The 14,722-nt window shown below is 41.5% G+C and overlaps 1 protein-coding gene across 1 annotated transcript; it reads left to right on the top strand.

The window, feature by feature from the left end:
* Positions 1-215: 215 nt before the first annotated feature.
* Positions 216-14,453, top strand: LOC308285229 (uncharacterized protein; the record flags this gene model as incomplete). The annotated part of the gene is made up of 7 exons (XM_080725948.1): positions 216-316; positions 1,815-2,063; positions 3,138-3,201; positions 5,878-6,126; positions 6,798-6,938; positions 12,141-12,476; positions 14,146-14,453. Exons 1-7 carry the CDS (start codon positions 221-223, stop codon positions 14,451-14,453), a joined length of 1,443 nt encoding a protein of 480 aa, XP_080582074.1. The 5' UTR covers positions 216-220.
* Between the last annotated feature and the right edge of the window lie 269 nt (positions 14,454-14,722).

The following is a 14,722-nucleotide window of genomic DNA, read 5'->3' as shown; positions in this document are numbered from 1 at the left end:
TGCATTTGTATATCCGATCTGAAACATATTTATCATAGATCGGAACTGTGTGTGTTCACTGTTCACACGAAAAGCGAATTTCCTCCTACTGGCGAATTCTTCCCTCTGCGGTCTGCGCCTCATTACGCACAGTACGCACCGGGGGGCGGGGCCCCTCTTTTCGCGTAGATTCGCCTCGGTGTGAACACAGCTCTGTCTGTCACACGTTAAAAGGGAAAACATGGCCGTGCACGTCCTGAACCCCAAGGTGCTCCAGGAGCAGCTCAACATCATCATGGGAGCGCTGACCAAAGCAGCGGTCGTGGAGATATGCGAGGTGCGTGCGCGTTAATCTCATACTGTATGAGGGTATACTGTACTTTATTGATATGGGTTTTTTTGGGTCCAGGGGGTTGTGTCTGTATTCGTTGCTGTCCCTTTGCATCATTTGTTATCAATCATGTTCATGTCAAGCATCCATTGAATAATATGCTGTACAAGAGATTTGAGAGAGATTTCCACGATATTTGTGTTAGAATACAATCATATTTCAAATAGCCAAAGGATAAATAGGGTTAAAGTTAAACTGATTGGGAATGTGCCTGGCTACAAAGTGCCCTACTTATTTGATTGATTGATTGATTGATTGAAGACTTTATTAGAAGTTTCAATTGGGATTCTCTTTTTTTTAACTCGTATAACATTTAACAATGAATAACTTTGAGATGTATATTACATAGTAGTCTCAAAGTTCAAATCAGCCTCTGTGATATTGAGGGATAAACAGTCATCTCATGATGGACAACACATTAGTGCAATATCACTCATCATTTGGCTGGCCAGTTGAAACACTTTTAAGGTAGGCTGAGTAATTTTGTGTTTGTGTTTCAAAAAAACCTTTGGTCGTCTACTCGGGCTTTTGTGAACACCCTTCACAGTTTTTAGTTTGCTTGATTCAATATTTAGATATTTCTAAATTCCTATGGGTTTGTATAGGAATGGGCCCTGGACGGAGAGTGTCTGATGAAATGAATATAAAATATCTAAATATTAAATCAAGCAAATTAAAAACTGACCAAAGTTTTTTTTTTCTTCTTTTTAAAGTGGAATATCCCTTAACTGTTAACACAAGTGTTCTATCCACAACTTTCCAACGCTCCATCGTGCATTGCACAGAAGTTGTGCGGCAGCTTCCGGCACCGCAGCCGAGTGTGATCTACAAGCTCACAACGGTTGCATCTGTGACGCGACGTGAGCTTGTATATCTGCTGTTCTCCGGAAGTGTCCCACAGATAATGCTATAGTAAATTCTCGCACAAACAGGTGGATAGCTTTGTCGGTATTCTGATAGTATATTGCTGTATAGAGTGTCTGTTCAGCAACAGGAGTCTCCATCTCTCTCCATCTCTTAATTACAGAAACAGTGCAAGTCAGTATGATGTACCAATTGTATAATCAGGACAGAGAACTCAGACAGGATACAGATTAAACATTTGAACTTGGATGTGATGACACAACTATATGAGCAGACAAAACTGGACCTGGAACACTTTGTTTTAAATAGCAGATCTACAAGCCTACATGTCACAAAGTGGTGTGTGGTAGAACCTTACAAGTCACAAAGTGGCATGTTGTAAGCTTGTAGATCGTCTATTTTCGCAAAGCCTTTTGGAAAGTGTAACGTTATTAATTATGTAAATCTTTGTCAATGCAATTTTTGATTACAAAGCCTAAAAACCCGAAAGACACAATGAAATCGCTAATCGCAATTATTCGTGTTGTGTGACGATTGATCGTCAACTTAAATTTGCCCTATACAATCTCTCTCTCTCTAGGTGGTGGATGAGGGCTATGCGGTCCTACAGTTGGAGATCAGCCGTAGTCGGCAGGAGAACGAAGACCTCCGTAAGAAGCTGCACCTCATCGAGTCCATCATCGTACGAGGGGGTGGGGGTACCGTTCCCACCCCTGCCCCCACCGGCGGTGGTGCTGGTGGTGGAGGTGACACCATGGACGTACCGCCACGAGACGGTGACAACGTGAGCGCTGCTGGAGACGACAGCAACGCTGCACGACAGGAAGAGGTAATGACCTCTTTATCACCCCGTTCTAATGACGGCGAATGGAGGTGGGGTCTGAAGGACAACCGTTTTGGATCGCTATTATTGTTTACAATCAACAGAAACCAATGGTTACATATTTCAAGAGTGAGAGATCAAATCCTAAGCGTTCTTCCTCCACACTGGGAGAAAAACAGCATCTGAAGGTTTGATAGAATGCAAGTGCAGTGACAACTTCACTTATCCATTGTATCTTATGAGCGGTGGGGTTCATTTGGTGCTGACCTGCACGACCATGCTGGTTCTTATCGGTGTGACATTGCCTGATAATAAGGAGTATATAGCAGGGTTCCCACGGTCATGAAATTCCTGGAAATATTTTGAAATTAGAAAAATATTTTTCCAGTACTGGAAATGTTTTGGAATTGATCAAGGGTCCTGGAAGGTCCTGGAAAGAATAGCTATGCATTGTCTTTGGTTATTGATTTTGTTAATACTTTTTGTTAATGACAAATTAAACATTGGCCAAATTGTCAAATATTAGAGGCAGAAATTGTGAAAATAGCAGATCTACATGCTCACAACGCCTCGCAACGCGAGGCGTTGTGAGCATGTAGATCTGCTATTTTCACAATAAAACCATGTTATACAAAATTCCTCAACTATTCAAATATGATTATTTCGGGGGGTCACAGCCTGAAAAGGTTAAGAACCACTGGCATACACTACCTGTCTTTGGGCATTGCACATAGGAGTAAGCGACTTGTTATTGAGCTGAATTATTGTTTATAGTCCTGTAAATCGGGTTAAATATTCTGGAAAAGTTTTGGAAATTAATTGGTAAAGATGTGTGGGAACCCTGATATAGTCTGGTTGCCCTATAAACAACCAATAATTGAATTATCTATATCCAAAACCAATCGATTGCTGTTTTTCCCAACATAATCTACCCAGACATAACATTTTGGTTGTGGCAATGTTTCAGTGATGATGATTCAATCTTCTATTTTATCCTGGTTAATTTAAACTCGTTCTTAATCCCAGCGTAACGTGGACGTGGTTTATTATCTCAACGTATGTGACTATTGTTTCTTTCAGTTTCCAGATGTGGTGCTGATCAAAGATGAGGACTCAGACTCCAATGACGACAGCTGTGGGGAAGGTGAGCACAGCAATAATAGACCGCATCAAGTACCATCAATTCCTCCTTCAAAGTGAGTGTCATATAGGGTTGGGATTAGGGCTGTCACAATTATTACATAATCGTCTAATCGTGATTATTTAACATAATCGTGATTATTTTTAATAATCGTCATAATCGTTTCCATGTCAAAAATAGTGGAAATAACAGATCTACAAGCTCACAACGCGTCACATCGCGACGCGTTGTGAGCTTGTAGATCGGCTATTTCCACTATCAATGTTCTTTTTTAAGTATAAAGTTGTCAAATATGTCAAGTAATTTCTTTGTATATTTAGCTTATGTGTCATATCTACCGTGTGTAACTTCAAAGCCTAAAAGCCAAACAGAAATGTAATTGTCAACGACAAAAACACAATTAAATCGTTAATCGCAATTAATTAATCGTCATCTAAAATGTCATAATCGTGACAGCCCTAGTTGGGATCCGGATCTGTAGGGACCGGATCCGACATCGATCCATACACTTTCGGAACCATTTCCAGGAACCGGTTTTATCGCTGTCGGAGCTGGTATTCGTTCTCGAAACTGTTCTCGCACTGAGTTGACTGAAGCAGTGACTGACAGCAATGAGAGAAGCTCTGTATAAGGCACTGTATGTCCCTCGCCCGATCCTATCAAATCAAATCACGCTTCGTTTATATAGCATATTTTAAAACGACAAGTGTCAACCAAAGTGCTGTGCAACAAGAGAAAAACAATGCAACAAGAAACAATACAACCAAGTACAAACTAAAAGAAGTGAACAATATCAAACTTAAGCTCGGCTGTGGTTAAAAGCCAATTAAAAAACGTATGTCGGGGGAACAATGTGACACCTCACATGCATACCAAGGCTCCTCTGCCAACCAACCCCCCGGCCGAACAGAATTATACAGCCGTATTTATACAATGTTGATTACATCCAACAAAGGTAATATGGGATTGCTTTCCTACTGGTTCAAACATTTCAGCTGACAAACCTAATATGGGGTTGTTTTCCTTAAGGTTAAACATTTCAGCTGATGCCATATAGCAACAGGTTGTGTGACCAAACGGCTAGACTGCTGGCAAGTGGCAAGTCATTGAACAAGAGGAAGTTGTGGTGGTCGACTGCATCAGGGAGCAGGCTGTTGACTTCCTTTCCCACGTCTGCGTGAGGATTGACGAGGCCGCCATATCTTAGCCTAACCATGTCACCCCCATTTGAAACTATTTTGGAATATAGCCGTTTATAGGGCCTTTTGAGTTTTCATGTTCTCCTCGTGTCCTCTAGGGCAGGGGTTCCCAAACCGTTTTGTCTCAGGACACCCTATAAATATTTTTTTAATCCGAGGCACCCCTACATTATAATTTTCACTCTGAGCACCTTAAATGTATAGAATATCGTCGTTGTCGGGTGGAAACCTTGAATGTCCAAAACCTTTCTTTTTGTATTTATCATCTATAAAATGTACTGAACTAGTGAAAACAGCCGATCTACAAGCACACAACGCCTCGCGATGCAAGGTTTTCACTGGTTTTGTGCGACAGAGGTTTCTGCCTGACAGTGACGATATTTTAGTGATTATGTTGCGAGGAAAACGTTGAGATAACAGCCATTTTGGTTAGAACTGACTGAAAATAACTTTGTAGAAGTTTAAAATGATACTAAATATTTCTTCAAGTGTCCAAATAAATTCCAAATATTATCAAATGATCTCGCGGCACCCCAGGGTGCCCCGTCACCCACTTTGAAAACCCCTGCTCTAGGGTAGGTACCCTCACAAAAAACATGCAGTAATCCTGGTCTCTATACTGCCTCCCCCTGGCCAGCCGGGGCGCCTGATGGAGGGGAAAGGAACTGGTTGGAAATGAATACCGTGTTCCTGCCACGCGCTACGTCCCCCCTCTGTCAGGTGAAAAGAAGTGGCTTGGACTCATGCATAGAAGGAATCATGAGGTCAGTCCGTTTCTCCCCAAGGTGGCAGAGGGAGTGTAGCGGTGCCCAGGATTACATTAGATGATTGACTGGTTGATAAACGGGTTGCAAAAAAAAAAAAAAATCATTTGATGTTGCATCTTGACAGTGACCTAATATTGAATCACTTACTGTGTAAATTATTGTTGATTTCGTCGACTAAAACTCTGACGACAAATGTTTGTCGACTGCGTTTTTTTCACTGACGAAAACAAAATAAAAACTAAGCTGTGATGACTAAAACTAAGACTAAATATATTGACAATTTCGTCGACAAAATAAAAACTAGACTAAACCGTTAGGGAGGGACTAGTGGCGAAGAGAGTTATTTTATGTTTGGTTTCTCTTAGGTGTTGCATGTTGCTCGTTGTGAGCTTGTAGATCTGCTATTTTCAGCACACAACCAAGTGTAAAATCACGTGAAATTACGATGCCATCAAGGCCTGCCAAAATACATTTTAGTTGACTAAATCAACTGTAGATTTAGTCGCCTAAAATCTTGTGATATTTAGTCGACTAAAATTAGACTAAAATTAAACTTTTCAGGTAACTAAATTATGACTAAAACTAAATTACATTTTATTCAAAAGACTATGACTAAAACTGAATCAAAATTTGCTGTCAAAAACAACACTGATTAAGGCATAAGGTTTTTTTCCCCCCGGACTCAGAGACGATGTCCTCTGTCTCCCTCTCAGCTGCTAGGATGTCCTCAGAGGGAGGGAGAGTGGGCAGGGCGTCGACAGACAGAGACGCAGCCAGGAGCAAGAAGAGGGCGTGGCCAAGCAGCAGCGACGACAGCGCCTGTACGTCATCCGAGACCAAGATGGACGCCCTCAGAACGCCCGCGTTCAAGCTGAGCATGGGCAAGCGGAAGAAGGGCTTCACACAGTACGCGCTGGACTCGCCTTCTACGCACGACCCCGGCTGCTCCAGCCAGCTGGGAGGTACGGGCATGTGTGTTTCTCAAACGTTCAAATTTCAAGCTCTGACAGTGTACAAATGGAACCAAATTAACCACTGTCAGAGTTACAGACTTAGTTACAGACTTAACCCGTTAGGGTTCATTTGGTTCCATTTGTACACTGTTAGAGTTACAGACTTTTTAGACGTTTTAGACCCCCCTAAAGGAACCCCCCTGAGAAACAGTGGCATAATGCATGTTCGCCTGATAGGAATGTCTGTAATAATCTCAGTTATTTTGCTTATTTGTCAGAATCATTCGCGTTCATCTGAATAAATGAATCTGATTGAAATACTATAGCAGGAATTGAATGGCTGATCTACATGCTTGTCAGCGTGTGAGCTTGTAGATTGGCAATTTTATTAACTATTTTTGATAGCTGGTATTGAATTATTGAATGTATGGCCTTTTTTGGCCATAGTACACACTACACAGTACATTTATATTGATTATTGGTAGAAGTCATTGTCAGCCATGTCTTTGCATATTGAAGTTACCTGTCATATCAGGCCTGTGCAATGTTTTGTTTTCATAGCCTACAAGGCAAATAGAAATGGTATTTATATGTATATACTACATTATATGTTCCAATGTGCAATGCCCAAAAACACAATTAAATCCACTAAAATGTGATGATGGTGCCCACCTTGCTAGGAGGCCTGGAGAAGGAAGCAGGGGACTCTGTTTGCTCCTACGGTGCCCAGATGGACCCAGATGTACACCTGGTGCTCCAGGAACGCACCCTGGTTCCCCCCATGTCCAGCAGCAGCAGACACGTCAACACGTATTTTGGAGGTACAGTTTGTTGTTTTGTTAGTTTACGTTTCTTTAATTATCCCAGTGGTTCTCAAATCATGAGATGGTTCTGAAATTAAAAACAAGACAGGGACTGGGTACTCGGAAGTTGCAAAACTGTAGTTGGTGATGGTGCTCTTTGAGTACTGAGAACTTCCAACAAAGGGGTCGGGAAAAAAGATACTCTTCTTGTGAAAATTTTTAAAAGCCTTTATTGATCATAGCGATTGTTAAAAATTGGGATAATTATCGCATTTTTTTACAATTTATACTACAAACTAGCCATATCAATAAAGGTTTCTTAACTTTTATCGCCTGAAGAGTGCCTTGTTTTTGTGTTTGTCTATAACTCATTTCTTATGTTCTTTGTGTTGTGATTTGCTGATGAGAGGAGCTGTGTGTGTTCCTTTTTGGGATCATCAGTAAAGTTGTTTCTGTTCTATTTGCTTCTGTTCTACTATTCTTCCACAGGGTTCCCACGGTCATGAAATTCCTGGAAATGTTTTGAAATTAGAAAAATACTTTTCCAGTACTGGAAAAGTTTTGGAATTGATCAAGGGTCCTGGAAGGTCCTGGAAAAAATAGCTATGCATTGTCTTTGGTTATTGATTTTTGTTGACAAATTAAACATTGGCTAAATTGTCAAATATTAGAGGCAGAAATTGTGAAAATAGACGATCTACATGCTCACAACGCCTCGCAACGTAGAAACGTGTTATACAAAATTCCTCAACTCTTAGGCCACATTCTCATAATATAATTCGGTTTAGTCGTGCGAATGGGAGGGGTGAAGTTGCCACATTCTTTCATATTTAATTGATACGTTTGCCCTCACACTGCACATTGTCATCCGAAACAAGGAATCACTGAGTCCACGTCTGTCCACGGGACATGTATAGACAACATTCCTGGCCGATTGCAGGAGGGAGGCCCCGCCCCCAAGTCGAAAGGGAACTTCCGGCTTCTCTCTGTCAGGCATGCATATAAACGTGTTGCCAAGTCAATTTATTTACCTAAACTATCTTGTTTTTTTGCTTATTTATATTGCAAGAGTTGGCTTGTTTCGCTTATTTCTCTCACAAATTTTGGCAACACTGCCCAGCGCTGCAGTAAAAGATTATGACAATGAACTGAAAGGGTTAAACCAACTGAGTTTTTTTTTTCCAGCTGTCAGCTAGATGGTGCGGTGCGGTCATGGTCTCTTGATATGCAAGCCACCGCTATCTTCGATGTTTTTATTCTATCTACACCAGTTAATAGTATTGATGACATCCTTAACATATCCTAAACTCAGCAAACTCCCCAGAGAAGCAGCACGACTCACAACAACAACAACAACAACAACAACAACAAGGTAAAACTCTCATGCTAGCTAATTAGCATTGTTAGCTACGATCTTTTACTGTATGGTGACTACTACTCTTGTTACAACTAAGTAAAAGTTATTTTCACTTGTGACAACACAACATTGATTATAATTGAAATAAAAGCTCTTCGCTGTTGTGTTGTATCTGTGAATGCAATTGTTTTCTGTCTTTCAGACCTGTACTGTACGTCCATGCAGGACCAATGAAGCCAGATGTGAGGGTCGAGATCTCCTCATCATATTTATTGCAATAAAATATTTATACACACTTTTCTTTGACTTGTCCATGCCTTTTTTTTAACTGTTGAGGGTTTCAAATGTTGTACTGTATATTGTGTTATTGAGATAAGGAATGTTCCCAATGATGCTTTGAAGGAATGCTTTTAAACACTTGTCATTTTCAATTAATCCAGTTTGTTTTTGTATCTATTAAAGCCAAATGTATTCATTGTTTTGACGTGACAGTTTAGGATTTAATGATTAAATGAGCATTAAATATGAATGGATATTTATATTGCCTTGATTAGGATTAAATCGATGATTTACAGTGATATAGTGAAATGAACACAGCATAGGATGCACATAATAGGTGGGCTAATGTGTATTATGTCTATTCTGGAGTGGGTTGAGTTGTTGACAGGCCTATTTGTAAAAACATTAATGCATATCACACAACACAAGCCAACTGTGACTTCATGGTGACATCCCAGAAGAGTGGAGAATGGAGAAGATGACGTTTGACATGATCAACCAGCGTTCTGAAGGGAAAAGGTTTGCTAGCTAGAATCATACAACATTCGCTTCCATGAAATACTGATTAGGTTCAATGCTTGCTTTCAAATACACAAATCTGTTTATTTGTAGGCCTATATCAATTCAATTCAAAGGAGCTTTATTGGCATGAGAAGACATGTTTATATTGCCAAAGCAAGTGTCAAATAAAATAAAAACTGTTTAAAATGGCGAACATATAATATGACATGCAGTTGGAGGGAGTACAGCATTGTGTAAAAAGCTATGTCGCATTGTGACATTTTATATATATATACAGGGTATAAAGCTTTTGAAACAATTTAAATAGCGTTATTTTTTAAGAAGTTTGCATATGAAAAAAGGTAGTTTCATGACAGTACACTAGTACAAGGTCAACTAAAAGCATACGCCCAAGAAAGCCTATGGCATTGTTTCAATTGAGATCTCTTTTTTTTCCCTCCAACTCATAACATTGAATGACGGCAGAACGGGTGTGTATCGTCACAACTCATTTATTTATCAGCAGAGTGGATGAGTGTTGCCATTAAGTGACATTGTTAACATAAGTTACAAAGTAAAATTACAAAGTAAAACAATCCCGTCTCATTAGTTAAGAGGAGAATCAGATCAGATGAACGTAAACAGGAAATTGCGCTACGATCAAGCCCAAAAAAGGGCTTCCGGTCGGAAGTAGGGGGCGTGGCCAGGCATGTTGTCTATAAGCTGCATAATAATTCCTCCTCCATCTCCCTGTGTTTATTAATTCTTCAAGTTCAACTAGCCTATTTATCTGCGGTCGACGGTCGTAAACGGGCGATCAAAAAATAAAACCAGCGGCGGCCGGAGGGACTCGCACAATCTATAAACCAGACAGCAAATACTTTTAATTATAGCAAGATATGAATATCTACGAAGAGGAGGACGTCAACCTCTCTCTCTCTCTCTCTCTCTCTCTCTCTCTCTCTCTCTCTCTCTCTCTCTCTCTCTCTCTGCTCCTCGTCTTGCCCTCCGCTGGCTCCCTCTGCGCACCGCGCGTAACAAGCGTCTCCATTTGGACACGATTTGGCACAGAGAACGACAGAGAGAGCGCGCGCGCAAGCAAGGGTGAGAGACCCACACATCGGCCTATATTATTAGGCCTATAGCCTATATATGATATACAAGTGACTCCAGTGGCACTTTCCTTTTATCTAACTACTGTTAGACAAATAATACACTATGTGCGACCGAGGGAGCGGTGATCAGAAATTAAATCAATGAGGGGAGGAGGCGGCCAGAATGGTCAGATATCTAATGAGAGCGGACGGTCTGGAGGGGGATTTAACCTTTTATAAATAACTATGGACTAGCCTACAGCCCCCTGCGGGGGCCTGGCCCCTTTGTGTGTGTGCCTGTTAGTCCCCCTTGGTGTGAAGCAGACAGACTGTGATGTTGCTCTCTCTGGAACTGCCCCCGGACTGGGAGTGCGCTGCTTGGTGACGCCCATTTGTGATGTAAATCGCATCACAGGACAGCTGCCTACAGGCCAAAATTTGGGAAAATATTTTAAACATTTGGGGATTATGAGAAGTAGAGACACATCTGAAGGTGATAAAGTTGATGTTGGGCAAGGTACATGCGTTATTGATTTTTGTATTATGTTTTTTAGACAATTGAACAACTGCTGAACGTGGAGTTACAGATGGACAGATGGACAAACGGACAAACCAGCATACACACAATTTTTTGGGGCGATTCTAATTAACTCACTGAACGCCATAAACGTCTTTTACGTCTTTGATCCTTAGTGCCATAAACGTCTTTTACGTCTTTTTAACTCACTGAATGCCACCCTTTATTTCAAATCTATCAAAATGGTGCCACCATTTTGTTTAATTTTACCTTTTTATGGGGGCCAAAATCATATTTTGTACTTAAATTACATATATAAATCTATGCTTCTATCGAAAGCCACACTACCCCTCTTACAAAGGAAAACATGTATATTTATATATATATATATATCCTATCATTAGATTTGGGCTTCAATAGAACATGTGTAAGATGACCTAGATAACATTGATATATACTGTTATTATGACGGCTGTATGTGTTCTAGAGTGCTATGGCCTTTGAAAACCACCAGGTGGTGATCTCCTACTATCTGATCAACTAACAGAAGAAGAAGGAGACACATCCATTTTGTTTTGGTTCGGGCCTAGTTGTTTACATCAGTGCCAGGCCTTTTAGCTATCATGCTGTAACACTTCAGAGCCCTGGCGATCGCGATCAAGGATAGCAATCGCCAAATGGATGGCACCGCTGGAATCGCGTGATTTTTCTGAGTTTTTGGAGTACTTATAGTTCGTCAGGGAAGCACGGGAAGTGTATAAACGAACGTTTTGAGATAACATGTAAACGGCCGGAACCAATGTTCGGTTATACCGGTTTCCCGTCGGACTGTGTTACACTGGTGCTACAGTCAAATCGGCCGTATCGCTCCGGTCATGGAGCCTTATGGCTAACTTCTAGAGCGATTTTTTTTAAATTACAATTATGAAAAAATGATAAAACTTTAGATTAATTAAGGTTGTGGGATTTAACCCGCACATGGCTCTATATAGCCTACTACAATGTTTCATTGCCTGTATTTAAGACGGATGGATTCACACCAACAGTGAAGCGTTTGCTGTAGCGAATCGAAACCACAGTTTTTTTGTGGATTTGCATTCGTTTCTTTAAATCGAAAAAGAATACGGATGCATCTTCACACATGCCCAAACGTTGTGTATTTTCCGACAATACGTTAGAGGATTCCTTTTAATTGCAATAAAACGTGCCTGTGTGAATGCCACCTTAGTGCTCGTCTGGGTGCCAGGTCCCCAGTTAAAATATGATTATTTCGGGGGTCACAGCCTAAAAAGGTTGAGAACCACTGTCATACACTGCCTGTCTTTGGGCACTGTGCATAGGAGTAAGCGACTTGTTATTGAGCTGAATTATTGTTATATAGTCCTGGAAATTGGGTTAAATATTCTGGAAAAGTTCTGCTTCCATTCTATTCTTATGTTCTTCTATTATTCTACTCTTCTCTTCTATTCCAGGTCACAGTAACAAGGCCTTGATGGAGTCGTGTCAGTCCCAGGCCAACAAGGCGGAGCTGGACCTTCCCGGTCTGTCCTGGTCCAACAAGCCGCCCAAGTCGTCCCAACAGATGGCGTTCCCCCCGCCCGCCTTCCACCCCAGCGACACGGGGTCGGACAGCGAGCCGTACGGCCTGAAGCTCGTCAGCGTGACGGGAGGCTCCACCTCCACCGACTGTCACCTCTCCGAGGGCAGCAGCTCCGCCTTTGAGTTCGACGACTCGGACGTCATGAACTTTGGCCTTTACCGCGAGCCGTCTTCAGCCCTGCAGCACGGCGACCAGACGGCCTCTAAAGGCACGTTGTTTTTCCCCATACATCAGTGTTGTTTTTGACAGCACATTCTGATTCGGTTATTGTCATACTCTTTATTTTAGTTATCTGAAAAGTTTTAGTTGACTAAATATCATAAGATTTTGGTCAACTAAATCTAGAGTTGATTTTGTCGTCAAAACGTATTTTGTTAGGTCTTGATGGCATCCTAATGGCTGATTTTACACCTGGTTGCAGGGTTAACCCTGACTCTAAAGGCCCTTTCCCACTGGGCGCGATAAAGATAACGATAAAAAATATAGTTCTCAATTGAAGTGGATGGTGACGATAAAGCCGTCATAATAGATGTGAACGCCTACATATCGTTATCGTTATCTTTATCGCGTCCGGTGGGAATGAATTTTAACTCTGGGAAATGTCTCCAAAAATGATATAATATCTAATATTCAGAACCTTTTTTTAATATAGTAAATATGGCCAATCTACAAGCTCACAATGGACGGGCTATTTTCACTGTTTCTGAAGCAGGGTTTAGGGTGATTAATTAATAACGTATTTTTGTAAGGTGACAGGGGAGGTGCCAAATGTGTGTCTTTTGTGGTTAACAAGCACTCTTATTAGCAATGATTACACAACTATGATTACAATGATTACACAGTTCTACTATTCGTGTAACGTTGAGACACTTGTAACATTGGCTGTTCTGGACACTTATTTGTTTTTTACCTACACTTAAGACTGCTCTGTATTGTTCTTTTATTTGCTTAGTTTTTTTTATTTATTGTCATACTTCCCTTGAAACTTTGTAACCTTAAATCTTTTGCTGCCATTTATATGATTTTATAAGGATCTAAGGTTGTCTTATAATGCCATCAAAGTAGCTTACCTTTGCGATTTTATACAAAAATATCCATCCATTATTTCCAACCGCAATTTTTTGTAAAAGACAGATGTATCTCTCATCGTGATAAAAAACAAGTCGAACGGGTGCTGCCGTTCCAATGAACAAGGCTGAAGTTTGTCCCTCGGTTGCACCAGTTGTAGAGCATAGAAATGGAGAAACTAGATCCAGGCATAGAAATCGACCAGAAAAGTGAATCCGCCACCATTATTGTTTAAGTGCGCTATAGATTTGAGACTAGCATTACGGGAGATGCTGCTACTGTACACACCCGGGCCACCCCTTATCTGCTCAGTTAGTCTCAGCCGCGGAAAGAACGAACGCTGGGTATGGCGCGGAGGTTAAAAGAACGAGTGTTCCTTTGGCGGCAGAAGAGTGCTGTGCCACCTCTGAGCGACTGATAATAGTAAAGGTATCTAATATCCATTAGAACAGGGGTCTTCAACAGGGGGTCCGGGACCCCTAGGGGGTCCCCAGAGTTACTACAGGGGGTCTTCCAAATCTTTGAGTTCTAGAAACTTTTTTTCCTATTTCTTTTTATATTAACCCTAGCGTCCATATTCTGCAAACTTTAGCCAAAAATGGCAGATCTACGCTGCGAGATCTGCTATTTTTGGCAAAGAGCTTTGGTGTAGAGGGGAAAAAGAGGAATCTCTGAAAAGGTTGTGGGGGTCCCTGCTTCATCTCTCTCTCAACTAAGGGGTCCTTGGCCTGAAAACGTTGAAGATCCCTGCATTTGAAGGATTACTCTGTGCTCAGCTGCTCACTCTTTAAATTTTCTTTATTCCACAGGCAAGCGTTTCGTGTGCAGCGTCTGCGGCAAGCACTACGCCACCTCCCAGAACCTGGAGGTGCACATGCGCATCCACACGGGCGAGCGGCCGTTCAGCTGCTCGCAGTGCGGCAAGAAGTTCACGCAGTCGGCCCACCTCAAGTCCCACCTCAGCGTGCACACGGGCGAGCGCCCCTTCACCTGCGCGCTCTGCTCCAAGAGCTTCATCGTCAAGTACAGCCTCAAGCTGCACATGAAGAAGTGCCACGGCGCCGGCGGCGGCGGTGGCATGCCCTGCGACAGCGGCATGAGCCCCGGGGCGCTTTAGTCTACAAGTGAACAAAAAACTATTCACTTAATGTTTTATCTGTTTTTTTCCTAACCCATTTAGAACGGGTACACATTATTGTGTATCATTGTTTTATGCTTTAACTATTGAAAAATAGCAGATATACAAGCTCACAGCAAGCGTGTTTTTGAAAAATTGTGAAAATTAGAATTTTGACCCGATTCTATAAGTGTCTTTTGAATCCTAAGGTTTTTTTGAAAAACCTATGTTTCTATGTCAGCAATCTGGCTTAGCCATCGTCAAAGAAA

Source organism: Nannobrachium achirus, assembly GCF_963921795.1.
Source record: "Nannobrachium achirus genome assembly, chromosome: 5".
Taxonomy (NCBI): Eukaryota; Metazoa; Chordata; class Actinopteri; order Myctophiformes; family Myctophidae; genus Nannobrachium; species Nannobrachium achirus.
Note: the sequence above shows the minus strand (reverse complement) of the source record. Positions and strands in the feature narration are given on the sequence as shown.